Raw genomic sequence first — 15,000 nt, 5'->3', positions numbered from 1 at the left:
TGAATTCTGGGAGGCGGGGTGGGGTTTATTTATGGGGTTAGGACCACCCCCCCAAATCTTTCTCCCAATATGCCTGGGGTAAATGAGTATCGATACCGTAGGTCTATAACAAAAAATATTCAATAACAAATTGCCAACAAACCTTCATAGCCTTCTGAATTCTAGGAGGGTGGATGGGATTTATTTTTGGGGGTAGGACCACCCGGCCCACCCCCTCTTTCCTCCAGTAGGCCTAGGCCAAATAAACATCACCCCTATAAGCCTACATACCAAAGATATCAATCCCTTATCGCCGAAACCCTTTAATATGAATGGCGTACAAACCTCAAACCTCGCAGTCACTTAGCATGACAACAGTACACTTTACTAAGTAAGTGCAAATAAGTGCCTCCTCTACTTGCGCACTTTAACGAGTCACGCTAGTCATCCTGAGGCACTTATCTCCTCAAGTGCATCTGGATGAGGGCCTGTACATTGACGCCAATCTGTCATTAGGCGAAGTAATGAAATTGTTTTGATGTCTGTTCGACAAAGCAATTCTTGAGATTAATTTTCTCCTGCGTTCCGTCTCTCCTTATTTTAAGTTTTTTTTTTTTTTTTTTTACTGGGTGTTTTGTTATTGGCTCCTTTCTCTAGTTCTTCGTTCGTTTACTCTTTTTTTTAATTTGATGTTGAGTTACGCTTTTTTTATTGGCTGTTTTCCCAATTTCCTCTTTCGTTTATGCATCCGGGTTACGATTTTCTGATTAGATTATCAGTTTTTTTTTTTTCTCTCTCTCTCTCTCTCTCTCTCTTCTTCAATAATCCTCAACAGGTGTTTATCAACTATATCGTTTTTTATAATGTCCGTATATTATTCCTTCCTGTTGACTCTTTACGTGTTCACCAAATGTTTTATCAATTCCACAGTTTACCGAATTCGTTTTTTTTCGGCATTTTTCAAAATTTGTTTTTATATCGTTCGTTTTTTTATGCTAAATGTTTTATATGTTTTTTTTATAGGTTTCGTCTATCGTCTGATCGTTCCTTGTACAATACAAAATGAAAAAACAACAAAAAATCCCATAAATCGCGACAAATAAAACAAATATAGTAGACACAATAAATAGAAAAAATCTAAAATGAATAAATGTGCTTCCTCAAACTCTGCAATCGAACAAAAACAGAAGAAGAAACTGAATCACTCGAGAAAAATGTATAAAATGAGAGAGAGAGAGAGAGAGAGAGAGAGAGAGAGAGAGAGAGAGAGAGAGAGAGAGAGAGAGAGAGACACACACAACAAATTATAAGCATTAAATATTTGTGAATGTGTGTATGAGAGAGAGAGAGAGAGAGAGAGAGAGAGAGAGAGAGAGAGAGAGAGAGAGAGAGAGAGAGAGAGAGAGAGAGAGACTTCCTAACAAACTCAAACACACACACATGCATAAAAATTACAAGCGTTGAGAGAGAGAGAGAGAGAGAGAGAGAGAGAGAGAGAGAGAGAGAGAGAGAGAGAGAGAGAGACTGATACGCAAAAGTACTTGAGTGAATGTGTGTGAGTGAATGAATTAGAGAGAGAGAGAGAGAGAGAGAGAGAGAGAGAGAGAGAGAGAGAGAGAGAGAGAGAGAAGCACTTCCTGATCTCCGTGACACACGCAAACCCCTTATCTTTCAAGTGTTGTCACAAGCGGGCATTTTTGGAGACCCTTTGCAACACAAAAGGCCTGCCGCTAACCTTCGCGCCAATTTAGACAAACATTGGTGTCGAGAATTTGAAGTCACGCGACCAAGATGCATCTTAGCCATTAGTTATTTTGCAGTGATGCATACACACACACACACACACACACACACACACATATATATATATATATATATATATATATATATATATATATATATATATATATATATATACATATATATATAAAAGATAAATATATATATATATATATATATATATATATATATATATATATATATATATATATATATAGAGAGAGAGAGAGAGATACGAGTATTCCCTTGAATTAGAGGAAACACAAACACTGCACGTTAACACTTTCAAACAAACAACAATAAAAAATAAAAAAGCAATAATATATATACATAAGAACCCTTTGAATTACAACTACACAAAACAAAAGCATTACGAATAAATTCCCTCACGCCCACACTTCCCAATTCAAATTCGGGTTAATAAAAAAATTAAAAAAATAAACAACGGCAAACAAACAAGTAAAGAACACTCCTAATTTATTCATCTGTTTGACCCACAAAAGCTAATCTGTGCTTCCGGTCACTGAAATCCCGCGTCGCGATTGCCTGGTCTGATTGGGTCAAGTCAGAGGTCAGTGATTTCATGAAAGGTGTTCATTTACGATGTATTGCATGATATTCATAAGCTATGTTGATGAATAATCTCTCTCTCTCTCTCTCTCTCTCTCTCTCTCTCTCTCTCTCTCTCTCTCTCTCTCTCTTCTCTCTCTCTCTCTCATGTTTTCCTTTCTCTCTCTCTCTCTCATTTTTCTCTCGTGCTTTTCCCTTTCTCTCTTTTTCTTTCTTCTCTACCTCTAACACAGTCTCTTCTCTCTCTCTCTCTCTCTCTCTCTCTCTCACACACACACACACAATCTCCCTCTCTATCTCTCATACAGTCTCTATCTCTCACAGCCTCTCTCTCCCTATCTCTCTCTCACACAATCCTCCTCTCTCTCGTCTCTCATACAATCCCTTTCTCTCTCATACAGTCTGTTTCTCTCGTGCTTTTCCTGTATCTCTCTCTCTCTCTCTCCTTTATTTTCTCTCTCGCTCATTCCTTTATTACGGCAATTGCCACCTGTTTAAGTTCATCAAAAAATGGGACATGAACCAACTAGTTATAAGATAAACATCACTGCTGATCAGATGCCATCGTGGATAAGACACGGCAAGGACACAGCAAAGTCATGGAGGAGCCAACAACGCGTCTGGACACATTTAGGACATGCCAAGACAGTCTATGGAATTCTAGGACACAGCCAAGATATGCTGGGATATATCACCTTCACTAGGACTTCTCTATGACAGATTAACAGACTCTACGACGCCTTACGACATTGCCACCAAGGCAGATAGAGAGAATTATGACATGCCTACCACAAAAATACGAGAGAGCCTTCTATACCACCATCACCAACATGACGTATTATCTACCCTTTTAAGACAACGATCTCCTGCAATTATCATTAAAAGCAATTCAGTTTTATTCAGTGTTGCACTCTTATATCTATTCGGGGGCGGAAGGGGCTGCCAGCTATCCAGCAAATGTAGAGGAAAGGGTTAATTTATTTTTTGGTAATAATTTCAGCTAATAAACTTAGATGAAAGGGTTAATTTATTTTCTGGTAATAATTCCAGTTTTTTTGGTAAACATACAGGAAGGGGTTAATTTATTTTCTGGTAATAATTCCAGCTATTCGGTAAACATAGAGGGAAAGGGTTAATTTATTTTCTGGTAATAATTCCAGCTATTCAGTAAATGTAGAGGAAATGATTAATTCATTTTATGATAATAATTCCACCTATTCAGTAAACATAGAGGAAAGAGTTAATTCATCTTATGGCAATAATTGCAGCTATTCTGTAAACGTAGAGAAAAATGGGTTAATTTATTTTTTTGCTATTACTTTTAATTAATTTTTTGGTAATAATTTCAGCTATTTGGTAAACGTAGAGGAAAGGGTTAATATTATTTTTTGGTAATAATTCAGAGAGGAATTCAAGTCAAATAAAGAAGTTTAGTTTCCTTTATAAACTACATGTGCTTATTTGAATATTCATGAGTAATTTTAATTGATATACGATTTCACGGTTTATAACAATGCAAATATCTAATTTTTATTTGAATGTTTAACGAAAAGCGTTTTCGCTTTGAGTATATATATATTCACTTTCGTAATTTTTCTAACATGTTGATGTAAACCAATCAATCAATCCGTCATTTCTTTCTATTTTCTGGTTCAAATAATAATAATAATAATAATAATAATAATAATAATAATAATAATAATAATAATAATAATAATAATAATAATAATAATCCCTGGTTAAATAGACATAAAAATACTTTGAAAATCAAAACCCTTCTATAGCATCTTATTTTAAAGAGAAGATTAAATTTAATTTCATTCTCATTAATCTTCGAATTCAACTAACTTTCAACAGCAAGAGGAGAGAGAGAGAGAGAGAGAGAGAGAGAGAGAGAGAGAGAGAGAGAGAGAGAGAGAGAGAGAGACTAAGTCTCCAAGAAGCACTGAACATTTTTTATCATCACTCAGACTAAACCCCAGACAGTTGAGAGAGAGAGAGAGAGAGAGAGAGAGAGAGAGAGAGAGAGAGAGAGAGAGAGAGAGAGAGAGAGAGAGAACAGCATTCCTACCATACATGGCACCAATTATCCATTCAGGCTCATATTTTCAGGCACATAAAACATGGCATCTCAGCCATGTTCACTGGAACCTGACTCTCAACGTCTTGAATTCTGACTAAAGTTGACCCGTGACCTTGGAAAAAAAGGTCAAGCTCAGGAATTTCAGGATTAGGTAATCAGGCTGGCAATGAATACGTCATAAACTCATAAACTTAGAATCTCAATTGAGCCTCCAATTTTAATAAATTGACCTGTGATCTTGGAAAATAGGTCAAGGTCACCAATTTTTTTATTAAATGAAAGGTAAAATGTTAATCATACACCTATATAACACAGAATGCTTCACAACAGTCGACCAACAGCCAGGTACATGATTCATTGCTAAGATCAAAAGACAATGATTATATTGTTTCTGTTGATCTAAGCAATTTATCTGGTACCTTTTCTAAAAAAAATTATTGACTGTGATCTAAGCCATTTATAAAGGTAAGAATGATGTGATATACATACATACATACATAGAATATACATATATATATATATATATATATATATATATATATATATATATATATATATATATATATATATATATATATATATACATACATATATATATAAAACGCCACATAAGTGAGACTACATCAATATATTTAACCGTCCCAAACCCAAAGAGCATCCCCAAGACCCACCCACTCTCACTCTCTCTCTCTCTCTCTCTCTTCCGTTCATCGCATTATTGAGACACCTGTCGCCGCCTCTCCTACATACTGCTATGTACTGCTCGCTAAATAACGCTCGTGATCCCCTTAAATGCTCTCTCTCTCTCTCTCTCTCTCTCTCTCTCTCTCTCTCTTCTTTTTAGAGTCGGGTAAGTGTTCAAATCTTCCCTGTTGTTTATCAAGGATAATCGTGTAGGTTTGAACAGTGGAAATGGCAAATTGTAGTGCGTATATTCTGAATGATTGCGCACGCGCTCGTGTATGTGCGTATGTAGGTTAGTGCGTATATCCTTTGCCATTCCTCCCCTCCCATCGAAAGCTGCATTCCTATGTCTCCCAAATTTCAAATCAATGAGCGCGTTTCGGCCAAATCAGCCTCCGTTGTGAGACCGAGAATAGAATAAAGGAAAACAATAAACTGCCTCCCTTATATACTCTGTGAGACCAAGAGTAAGAATAGAGAGAGAAGAGAGAGAGAGAGAGAGAGATTAAATGATCACTGACACCACAATAAACTGAACCCGTTAAGGAATAATTTTCTCTCTGTGTGTGTGTGTGTGTGTGTGTGTGTGTGTATAAATATAAATATGATGTGTGTGTGTGTGTGTGAGAGAGAGATTCACATTAGCACACTGGCTGTTTTTACATTATGTATAAACTGATATATATATATATATATATATATATATATATATATATATATATATATATATATAGAGAGACAGATATATATAGAGAATATATAGATATATATAGAGATATATATATTAAATATATATATAATGACTGGATATATATAATAAACTGATGCTATATACAAGGAATATATTATATATATCTATATATATATATATATATATATATATATATATATATATATAATTACAATAAAATATAAATAAATACACACACACACACAAACACAGACACACACATGATCACACTGGCTGTTTTGACATTACAATAAATATATATATATATATATATATATATATATGTAGATATATACGAGAGAGAGAGAGAGAGAGAGTAAAACCCACACCTCATCTAAATATAATAGTGGGCGTAAACCGCCCGCTTTCAATACTTACCCCCAAAAACTGCACTTTTAATTACCACTATTGATGCGTTGGTAGCTGTCAAGTGCTTCCTCATCTGATAAGTTGGAAAAAAAAAAAAAAAAAAACAGTGCTAAAGGCAGGATATTCGACCAGGCAGGACTGACCTCAATACAAAGAAAAAAAACTCCTGTAATAAAAAAAAACTCAATGGATAAAAAACTTGGGTCATTTCCTATTGCCTGTTTTTTTTTTTTATCGAGTCTCCTAGATTGTGATTCTGATATTACGACATAGCATTGTTTACTTTTGGGGTGCAAGGATCTCTCTCTCTCTCTCTCTCTCTCTCTCTCTCTCTATATATATATATATATATATATATATATATATATATATATATATATATATATATATATATATATATATATATATATATATATATATATATATATATATATATATATATATATTACATGTATATATATATATATATATATACATAAATACATAAAGTATATATATTTTTATTTATATATATTATATATATATATATATATATATATATATATATATATATATATATATATATATATATATATATATATACATAATATATACATATATATGTATATATATATATATATCCTTCCTTTCGTCTGTCAGTCTGTGCTTTCCTGTCCGTCACGCTTACCTTGCTGTTTATGCAACAGGAAACTTATTTTCATTCAATGAAAACTAACCCATAAGACTGGAATAACGTAGAATCCCCATTATAATAACACAAACCTCAACCATTAAAATATAATGGTTAAATAATGAACTAATTACATAATTAAATAATTCCCCAACTGAATTATTTAAATGCATCTTCCTAAACTATTTTAAAACAATACAACACTTGCAAGATGCAAGTTGCATAACAAGTTTAAATTCCTTACATAATTCTTATCAGAAAAACGCAACACATTCCGTCAGTAAGTGTTATTGGCCTTCCTCCTTTTAATGACAATGAAAACACTTGCCAACACCTGCCAACATGCAAATTACACCAGCGAACTGAATTCCATAATAACATATCAGCACGACGACATATGTTCTGGTAAACCTCACGAATAGACACCTGCCTTTTCTCTACGTGGATCTTATGAATACACCTGCGCGCACAGAAAAACTTGCAAACACGACAAACAAAACACGTGAATTCCATGAAAACACCTGCATGACAACAGTGCAGAAAAACGTACACCTGCCACATCCAGCTTCCAAAAGCAAACATCTGTCACACTGAGTTGACAGAAACAAACAGAAGACAAACACGCCAAGAAAACTCACAAACACGACAAACGAAGCGGAAAAGGGTCCGTCACTAACAAACGCCCATTTTATACGAGATAATTGCCCAGGCGCCGAAAAAAGCAAGCATGCAAGCACGGGGCACTATAATTCGGCCCGGAATCGCGTGCCCGGGCACAATTACCCCCCGAAAAAATACCCCAAAGAGGTCCTCGAATGTGTTGTTTCATGCTACCCACGTGACACGAACTTCCTTATTAAGGAGGGCCAGATGCTTGGGGGGGAGGTACCCATACCCAACCCCCTTTCAACCTTAGGACCCCGAAAAATATATTCTCACCTTGGGGGACACCAGCTCAGATGATTCCTAGGACCTCCTAATCCGTCCCCAAATGCTCAGGGGACACCATGTTAGATGATGCCTAGGAACCCATACCCTCCCAAAAATAAACTGTAGGACCCCCCAATATTCCTACCTTTAGGGACACCACCTCAGATGATGCTTAGGATCCCCCTAACCCCAACCCTAGAACCCCCTAAACCCCCATAAAAAACCTAAGACCCCCCCAACAACTATTCTCCCCCTGGGGGACACCACCTTGAGATCATGTAGTGTCATCAAAGGGTACCGCCAAAGGAACCGCCTTTTTTGGGGGGTGGGGTGGGAGGAGTGGCATGAATAATGTTGCTCTAGTTGATAATTATTTTTTGTTTTTGATTTTGGGGTTTAATTAAACATCGGTGTTTTCTTATCGGATTATTTACTGTTGGAATATGGACGTTTTGTTTAGTGTAAATGGATTAGTCACTTACATTGTCGTAATAATAATAATAATAATAATAATAATAATAATAATAATAATAATAATAATAATAATTATTATTATTATTATTATTATCATCATCATCATTATTATTAATATTCTGTCTTTCATCAGGATATACAGTTGATATAATTAATAATAATAATAATAATAATAATAATAATAATATAATAATTATAATAACAATTGTTATTATTATTATTATTACATTATTATACCAACTCCATCCACTAACTACCCCATCAATCCATTTTCCCATCAGAACGACCCCTTGAATTGTGTGACGCCAGTTCCCACCACTCTCTCCTCCTTCCAGGGTGACCATGAGACTCATCATGGCGATTCTCATCCTGATGGTGGCGTGGACGATGATGATGATGACGGTGATGGTGGGGGTGAGGGCGGACCCGGCCTGTGCCAAGCTGGAGAAGCTGACGCCCTCCAAGAGAAATGTCTGCAATGGTGGGTAATTTTCTGGGGGGTTACTAGCCTCAGATTGTCTGGATGTGTAATGAGAATGGGAGATTCATAGTGATTAGCTGGGAGATTTGGGGCTGTTAGTGAGGGGTATGAGCCTCAGAATATTGTTTGGATGTGTGGTGGGAGTGGGAGATTTGGGGATGTTAGCGAAGGCTATGAGACTCAGAATATGGTTTGGATGTGTGGTGGGAGTGGGAGATTTGAGCTGTTAGTGAGGCCTATGAGCCTTAGATGGTTTAGAAGTGTAGTGGGAATGGGAGAGTTGGGACTGTTAGTGAGGGCTATGAGCCTCAGAATATGGTTTGGATGTGTAGTGGGAATGGGAGATTTGTGGCTGTTAGTGAGGGCTATGAGCCTCAGAATATGGTTTGGATGTGTGGTGGGAGTGGGAGATTTGGGCTGTCAGTGAGGGCTACGAGCCTTAGATGGTTTAGAAGTGTAATGGGAATGGGAGATTTGTGGCTGTTAGTATGGGCTATGAGCCTTAGATGGTTTAGCAGTGTACAGTGGTGGGAATGGGAGATTTGTGGCTGTTAGTGAGAGCTATGAGCCTCAGAATATGGTTTGCTTGTGTAGTGGGAATGGGAGATTTGGGGCTGTCAGTGAGGGCTACAAGCCTTAGATGAGGGCTGGGAGATTTGGGACTGTTAGTGAGGGCCTTCCTCAGATGGTTTAGATGAGTGAATGGGAGATACACTAGATGGAAGAATGAATGGGAGATTTGGGCCTGTTAGTGAGGGCTATGAGCCTAAGATGGTTTAGAAGTGTAGTGGGAATGAGAAATTTATGGCTGTAACTCAGGATAATTATAAACTTTGATATCCAGAGATGGTTTAGACATGTGATGAGAGGGTAATTTAGACCAGTCTGTGAGGATATTAGACTAAATTCCAGAGGCTGGAAAATGGTCTTAGATGGCTTGGAAATGTCATGAGAATGGGAAATTTTGGGCAGTTAGTCAGGACATTCAGTGATGGTTTAGCAAACTCTGATGTCCAGAGGGTGGAAAATAGACAGAAAAATCAACCTTCAGTATTTCATGTTGTTCTCCCTCAGGACAAAAGCTGCTGCGTAAAACCATGCAAGGAAAGTACGTTGCGATACAGAAGATCCTGAAGCAGCCCAACACAGCGTTTCTTGTCACGTTCACTGACTCCACAGGTGAGTGAAACTTTGAACTAAACTCCAGACACTACCCTATTTACGAACATTCAAGTTACAAACATTCAGAGATACGAACAAACGTAATCGTAAATTAAAATTATGTTCTGAGCAGTCCTCTTTGCCACCTGTAATTTATCATCATAATTTATTTAGGTTTCATGTATCACTTCATATTAATAAAGTACTGTAATCTGTAAAACACATACTGTACATACATTGTACAGTGCTGTATTGTGTTTTAGGATGAAAAACCATACAGTACTGTACTGACTTCGTATCATACTGTACTTGAATATGCATGAAGACCAACTTACGAATAATTCAAGATACGAACGTAACTCGTTCATATGTAGGGTAGTGTCTGTAGTCCTCTAGCACTTTCTCTTTACTGCAAGGCTCTGGAACTCAGCTACCTGATGTTCCCCCCGAATCCAGACTTTTCCAATGGCCTTCTGTCTTTCAACCTACCCAAAGGGTTCGAATCCTGGCAGGAAAGGTACAGTGTTTCTTCATATGTTTCTACTAGTAGGATTTAATGCTTACACTATTAAGTGTACATGAATAAATGACATACTTTATAGAATTTATACAACATACTTAAATTATCTAAGCAATGAATTATGTACTTGGAAATTAATTGACTGTGGTGTGTTCCAATCAGGGTGGCAAAGGGCAAGTGGCTTGCAACCTCATCCCAACATATTTACTGAGGAAAAAGTAAACATTCGTCCGTGGTTTGATCCTGGCCATATGCCCATCAAATATATATATATATATATATATATATATATATATATATATATATATATATATATAATTATATAAACGGACCTCATTCAAACTGGATGGTATCTAATGAGTATTTATTCAGAAAAAGTTACAAGTTAAATACCATCCAGTTTGAATGAGGTCCTTTTAGTAATTCTACTAATGCACAGAACAACTGTGGTATGTGATAAAGTTTATATATATATATATATATATATATATATATATATATATATATATATATATATATATATATATATATATATATATATATATATATATATATATATATATATATATATATATATATATATATATATATATATATATATATATATATATATATATATATATATATATATCACAAGCCTTTTCCTCAGCAAGCATTTTAAGTGATAAGAATCAAATTGGACAGTATAAAACCCATTTTTTAATAACTAAATACAGAAATAACTGGGGCGTCATTCCTGCTTGGGTCCTCTGCACATAGGGTGCCCTTAAGTGTGGAAAAGGGTGAAGAGACCTAGTATGGCCATCTGGGCTAGGCCACCCAATCAAGCCCTAGACAATATAAGCCAAATTGGGATTTTTGAGTGACACATACATACTCAAAATACCAGCATGGGCCTTTGCACAGAGGACGCCCACAAGTGTGGAAAGGTGTGGAAAGGGTTAAGACACCTAACATGACCATCTGGACGAAGATCAACCAACAGGGACCTAGGTGACACAAGCTAAACTGTACACAGGCCTTTGCACATAGGACGTACTTAAGTGTGGAAAGGTGAGGAAAGGGTTAAGAGACCTAACATGACCATCTGGACTAACGCCAACCAAAAGGCACCTAGGTGACACGAGCTAAACTAGACTTTTGAGTAACCCAGCACTTTCTCATCTCGTTTTTCAGTCTGGAAACGAGGCTACACTGCCCTGCTGTTCGCCGCCGAGAAGAACAACTGCTTCAAGTGCTTCAAGATGCTGCTGGACGCCGGCTCGGTCATCAACCACAAGAGCGACGCCCGTGAGTCCAAAGATGGCGCTGGTGGCTGTGACGTCACGCGCGATGTTTCTCTCCATCTGTGTGACGTCACGGGGTTTTGTACAAACTTCTTTGTAGTGTTCTCTGATGTCAAAGTTATCCTCCATTATTTTCATTACTGTGGCATATGTTTCATGGTATCATTGTCTTTTAAATGTCAGGTTTTAGCTTTGCAATTTTTCTGTGACACATCCAACTAGTAGGTTGACAGGGTGTGATAATGAAAACTTCCCGCATGTTCAAACCTTATATTCTATGCTGTCACACTCTCTATCTTTATATTAATTATAGTGGTGTAGTGTTTCATGGTATCATTGTCTTTTAAAAGTCAATTTCTGACATCATTATTCCGTGACACTCCTGACTGGTAGATTGACAGGGCGTGATAATGAAACCTCTGTGCACGTTCAAACCTTGCATTCTATGAGATCATACTCTTATTTTACTTTCATTACTGTAGCGTGATGTATCAAGGCATCAACTATCAGTTAAATGTCAGTCTTATACATCATCATTATTCTGACACACTGCTGACTGGTAAGTTGACAGGGCGTGATAATAAAAAAAAAAAATAAGTAGATTGACACACACTGGCTTCAGAATCTTCGACACCACAAGCTTGATCTGAAGTCGTCTAAGAGATCTTTGACGTCACTGTCTCTTTGACATCATAGTCGTTAATGAAATCACATTATTTTTTAGATCATTGCATGACACGACAAATCCTTTGGGAAAGAACTCTCTCTCTCTCTCTCTCTCTCTCTCATGGAACACTGTCATCAAATTTGCCGCGATTCAGAATCATTCCCTTAAAGACATTCCTTTTTGTGCACTGACAAATGTACTTCTAAATGGTTACAATTAAGACGCAGCTGGATTAATGCAACGCAATAACCATCATTCAGTCACTTGAGAATCACGTCCACTGCGCAACGTCGCGACAAAGTCAAAAATATTAGTCACTGTTTTAAAAAAAAATAACTTTGTCCTGTTCATAATTATAAAGTCTTCTCTATTTTCATTTTCTCTCTCTTCCAGAAATAACGGCTCTGTACTTATTCGCCGAGAACGGAAACGAGAAGGCCATTGACATCCTGCTGGAGAAGGGAGCCAATCCCAACATCAGGACACGAAAAGGTGACTTATCTCTCTCTCTCTCTCTCTCTCTCTCTCTCTCTCTCTCTCTCTCTCTCTCTCTCTCTCTCTCTCTCTCTCTCTGTTTTAGCTCGCCTTTCGCGCTTACCTTTTCGTCGCAAAGCTTCGCAGACGGCTGATAGGGATTTGGGTTATATTAGTTGGGAGGGCTTCAGGTCAAACTTGAGATTAGGGATTTGGGTCAGACTTGAGATTCGGGATTCAGGTCAAGCTTGTTGGGAGGGATTCAGGTCAAACTTGGGATAAGGGATTCAGGTCAAACTAGGGATTAGGGATTCAGGTCAAACTTGGGATTACGGTCAAACTAGAGATTCGGGATTCAGGTCAAGCTTGTTGGGAGGGATTCAGATTAAACTTGGGATTATGGATTCAGGTCAAACTAGAAATTAGGGATTCAGGTCAAACTTGGGATTAGGGTCAAACTAGAGATTCGGGATTCAGGTCAAACTTGTTGGGAGGGATTCAGGTCAAACTTGGGATTAGGGATTTAGGTTAAACTAGAGACCAGGGATTCGGGTCAAACTTGGGGCTCAAGGATTTGGGTCAAACTTGGGATTAGGGATTCAGGTCAAACTAGAGAATAGGGATTCAGGTCAAACTTGTAGGGAGGGATTCAGGTCAAACTTGGGATTCAGGTCAAACTTGGGATTAGGGATTCAGGTCAAACTAGAGATCAGGGACTCGGGTCAAACTTGGGGTTTAGGGATTTGGGTCAAACTTGGGAGGAATTCGGGTCATACTTTGAGGGGCTTGGGACAAAATTTAAAGGGATTTGGGTCGAACTTTAGACGGACTAAGACCAAAGGTCAGAGGTATTCAGGTCAATCATGATACATGAATATGGATATATATAATGTGCATTAAGGCAGATTACCTACCTGTCAAATTTACTTATGTATTATTATTATTATTATTATTATTATTATTATTATTATTATTATTATTATTATTATTCTAAATAATAAACAATAATATTATTAATCATAAACATGAATTAACTCTACATGTTCAAACCAAATGTTATGAAAAAAATTTATAGGAAAAAGTTCTCAAAATGTGACTCAAATAAAGGATTTAAAAAATAAAAACCTATTACATTACAAAAAAAAGACACCATTGCTTCATAAAAACAAATTACCCCGCAATGAGTGGTCTCATTACACTATTATTAAACTAAAATTAGCCCCAAAATAACAAAAAAAAAAAAGTTCTAGAATTACAGAAAATTACGAAAGCTGTCATTTCATACTTTAATGAACTTTTATGGTTTCTGTAATCTTTCAAAATATCTCTTTCAATGATAAGACACTTTTCTCGTCAGGGGGAAGGACTTGGCATTTTGTTAAGAGAGAGAGAGAGAGAGAGAGAGAGAGAGAGAGAGAGAGAGAGAGAGAGAGAGAGAGAGAGAGAGAGAAGAGAGAATGAAAAATGAAGTATATATAAAGTGAAAAGAAAATCCATCATTTTTCAAAAATAAAGGACAATTACTCAGTTTACAAGAAATGGAGAGAGAGAGAGAGAGAGAGAGAGAGAGAGAGAGAGAGAGAGAGAGAGAGAGAGAGAGATGAAATATATATAAAGTAAAAGAAAATCCATCATTTCAAAAATAAAGGATAATTACTCAGTTTACAAGAAATGGAGAGAGAGAGAGAGAGAGAGAGAGAGAGAGAGAGAGAGAGAGAGAGAGAGAGAGAGAGAGAGAGAGAGAGGAAGTGAAATTCAAGAAAGGATGATAATAACAGGTAATCAAGATCAAACCAATTACCCCACTTCCTCAGCCTTGAACAACCAATCAACCACATTCACCGAGTAACGAACCCCGCCCCCGCCGCCCCGCCTCCCCCCAAAAAAAAATATAAGAAAAGAAAAGAAAGCACAGAAACAGAGAGAGACATTAAAATAAAAAACAGAGACAAAACAACTACAACAAATAACATGATAACAAGGGAGCTCTGTCACACGACACCAAGGCATTTAAGAGAGATAGAAGAGATAGATAGCTAGATATGTGATAGAAAGAGATAGATAGCTAGATGTGTGATTAGAAAGATAAAGACGGAGAAATACAGACAGAAAGAGATAGACAAAGGAGATACAGACATAGATA

General features: G+C 36.7%; 1 protein-coding gene across 2 annotated transcripts in view; it reads left to right on the top strand.

Moving 5' to 3' along the window:
- Nucleotides 1–15,000, top strand: part of LOC136855882 (ankyrin-3-like) — a 52,808-nt gene that overhangs the window by 17,491 nt on the left and 20,317 nt on the right. The window contains exons 2-5 of one of the 2 annotated variants that reach the window (XM_067133290.1): nucleotides 8,604–8,749; nucleotides 9,824–9,928; nucleotides 11,607–11,720; nucleotides 12,777–12,875. In XM_067133290.1, the coding sequence (XP_066989391.1) occupies nucleotides 8,611–8,749; nucleotides 9,824–9,928; nucleotides 11,607–11,720; nucleotides 12,777–12,875 (457 nt within the window). In that variant the 5' untranslated portion in view covers nucleotides 8,604–8,610. Of the gene's footprint in view, nucleotides 1–8,549; nucleotides 8,750–9,823; nucleotides 9,929–11,606; nucleotides 11,721–12,776; nucleotides 12,876–15,000 lie in introns of both variants that reach the window. The other variant, XM_067133291.1, reaches the window with a different exon arrangement.

This window comes from Macrobrachium rosenbergii, chromosome 33 (assembly GCF_040412425.1).
Source record: "Macrobrachium rosenbergii isolate ZJJX-2024 chromosome 33, ASM4041242v1, whole genome shotgun sequence".
Classification (NCBI taxonomy): domain Eukaryota; kingdom Metazoa; phylum Arthropoda; class Malacostraca; order Decapoda; family Palaemonidae; genus Macrobrachium; species Macrobrachium rosenbergii.
This window is presented reverse-complemented; position numbering and strand designations above follow the sequence as displayed.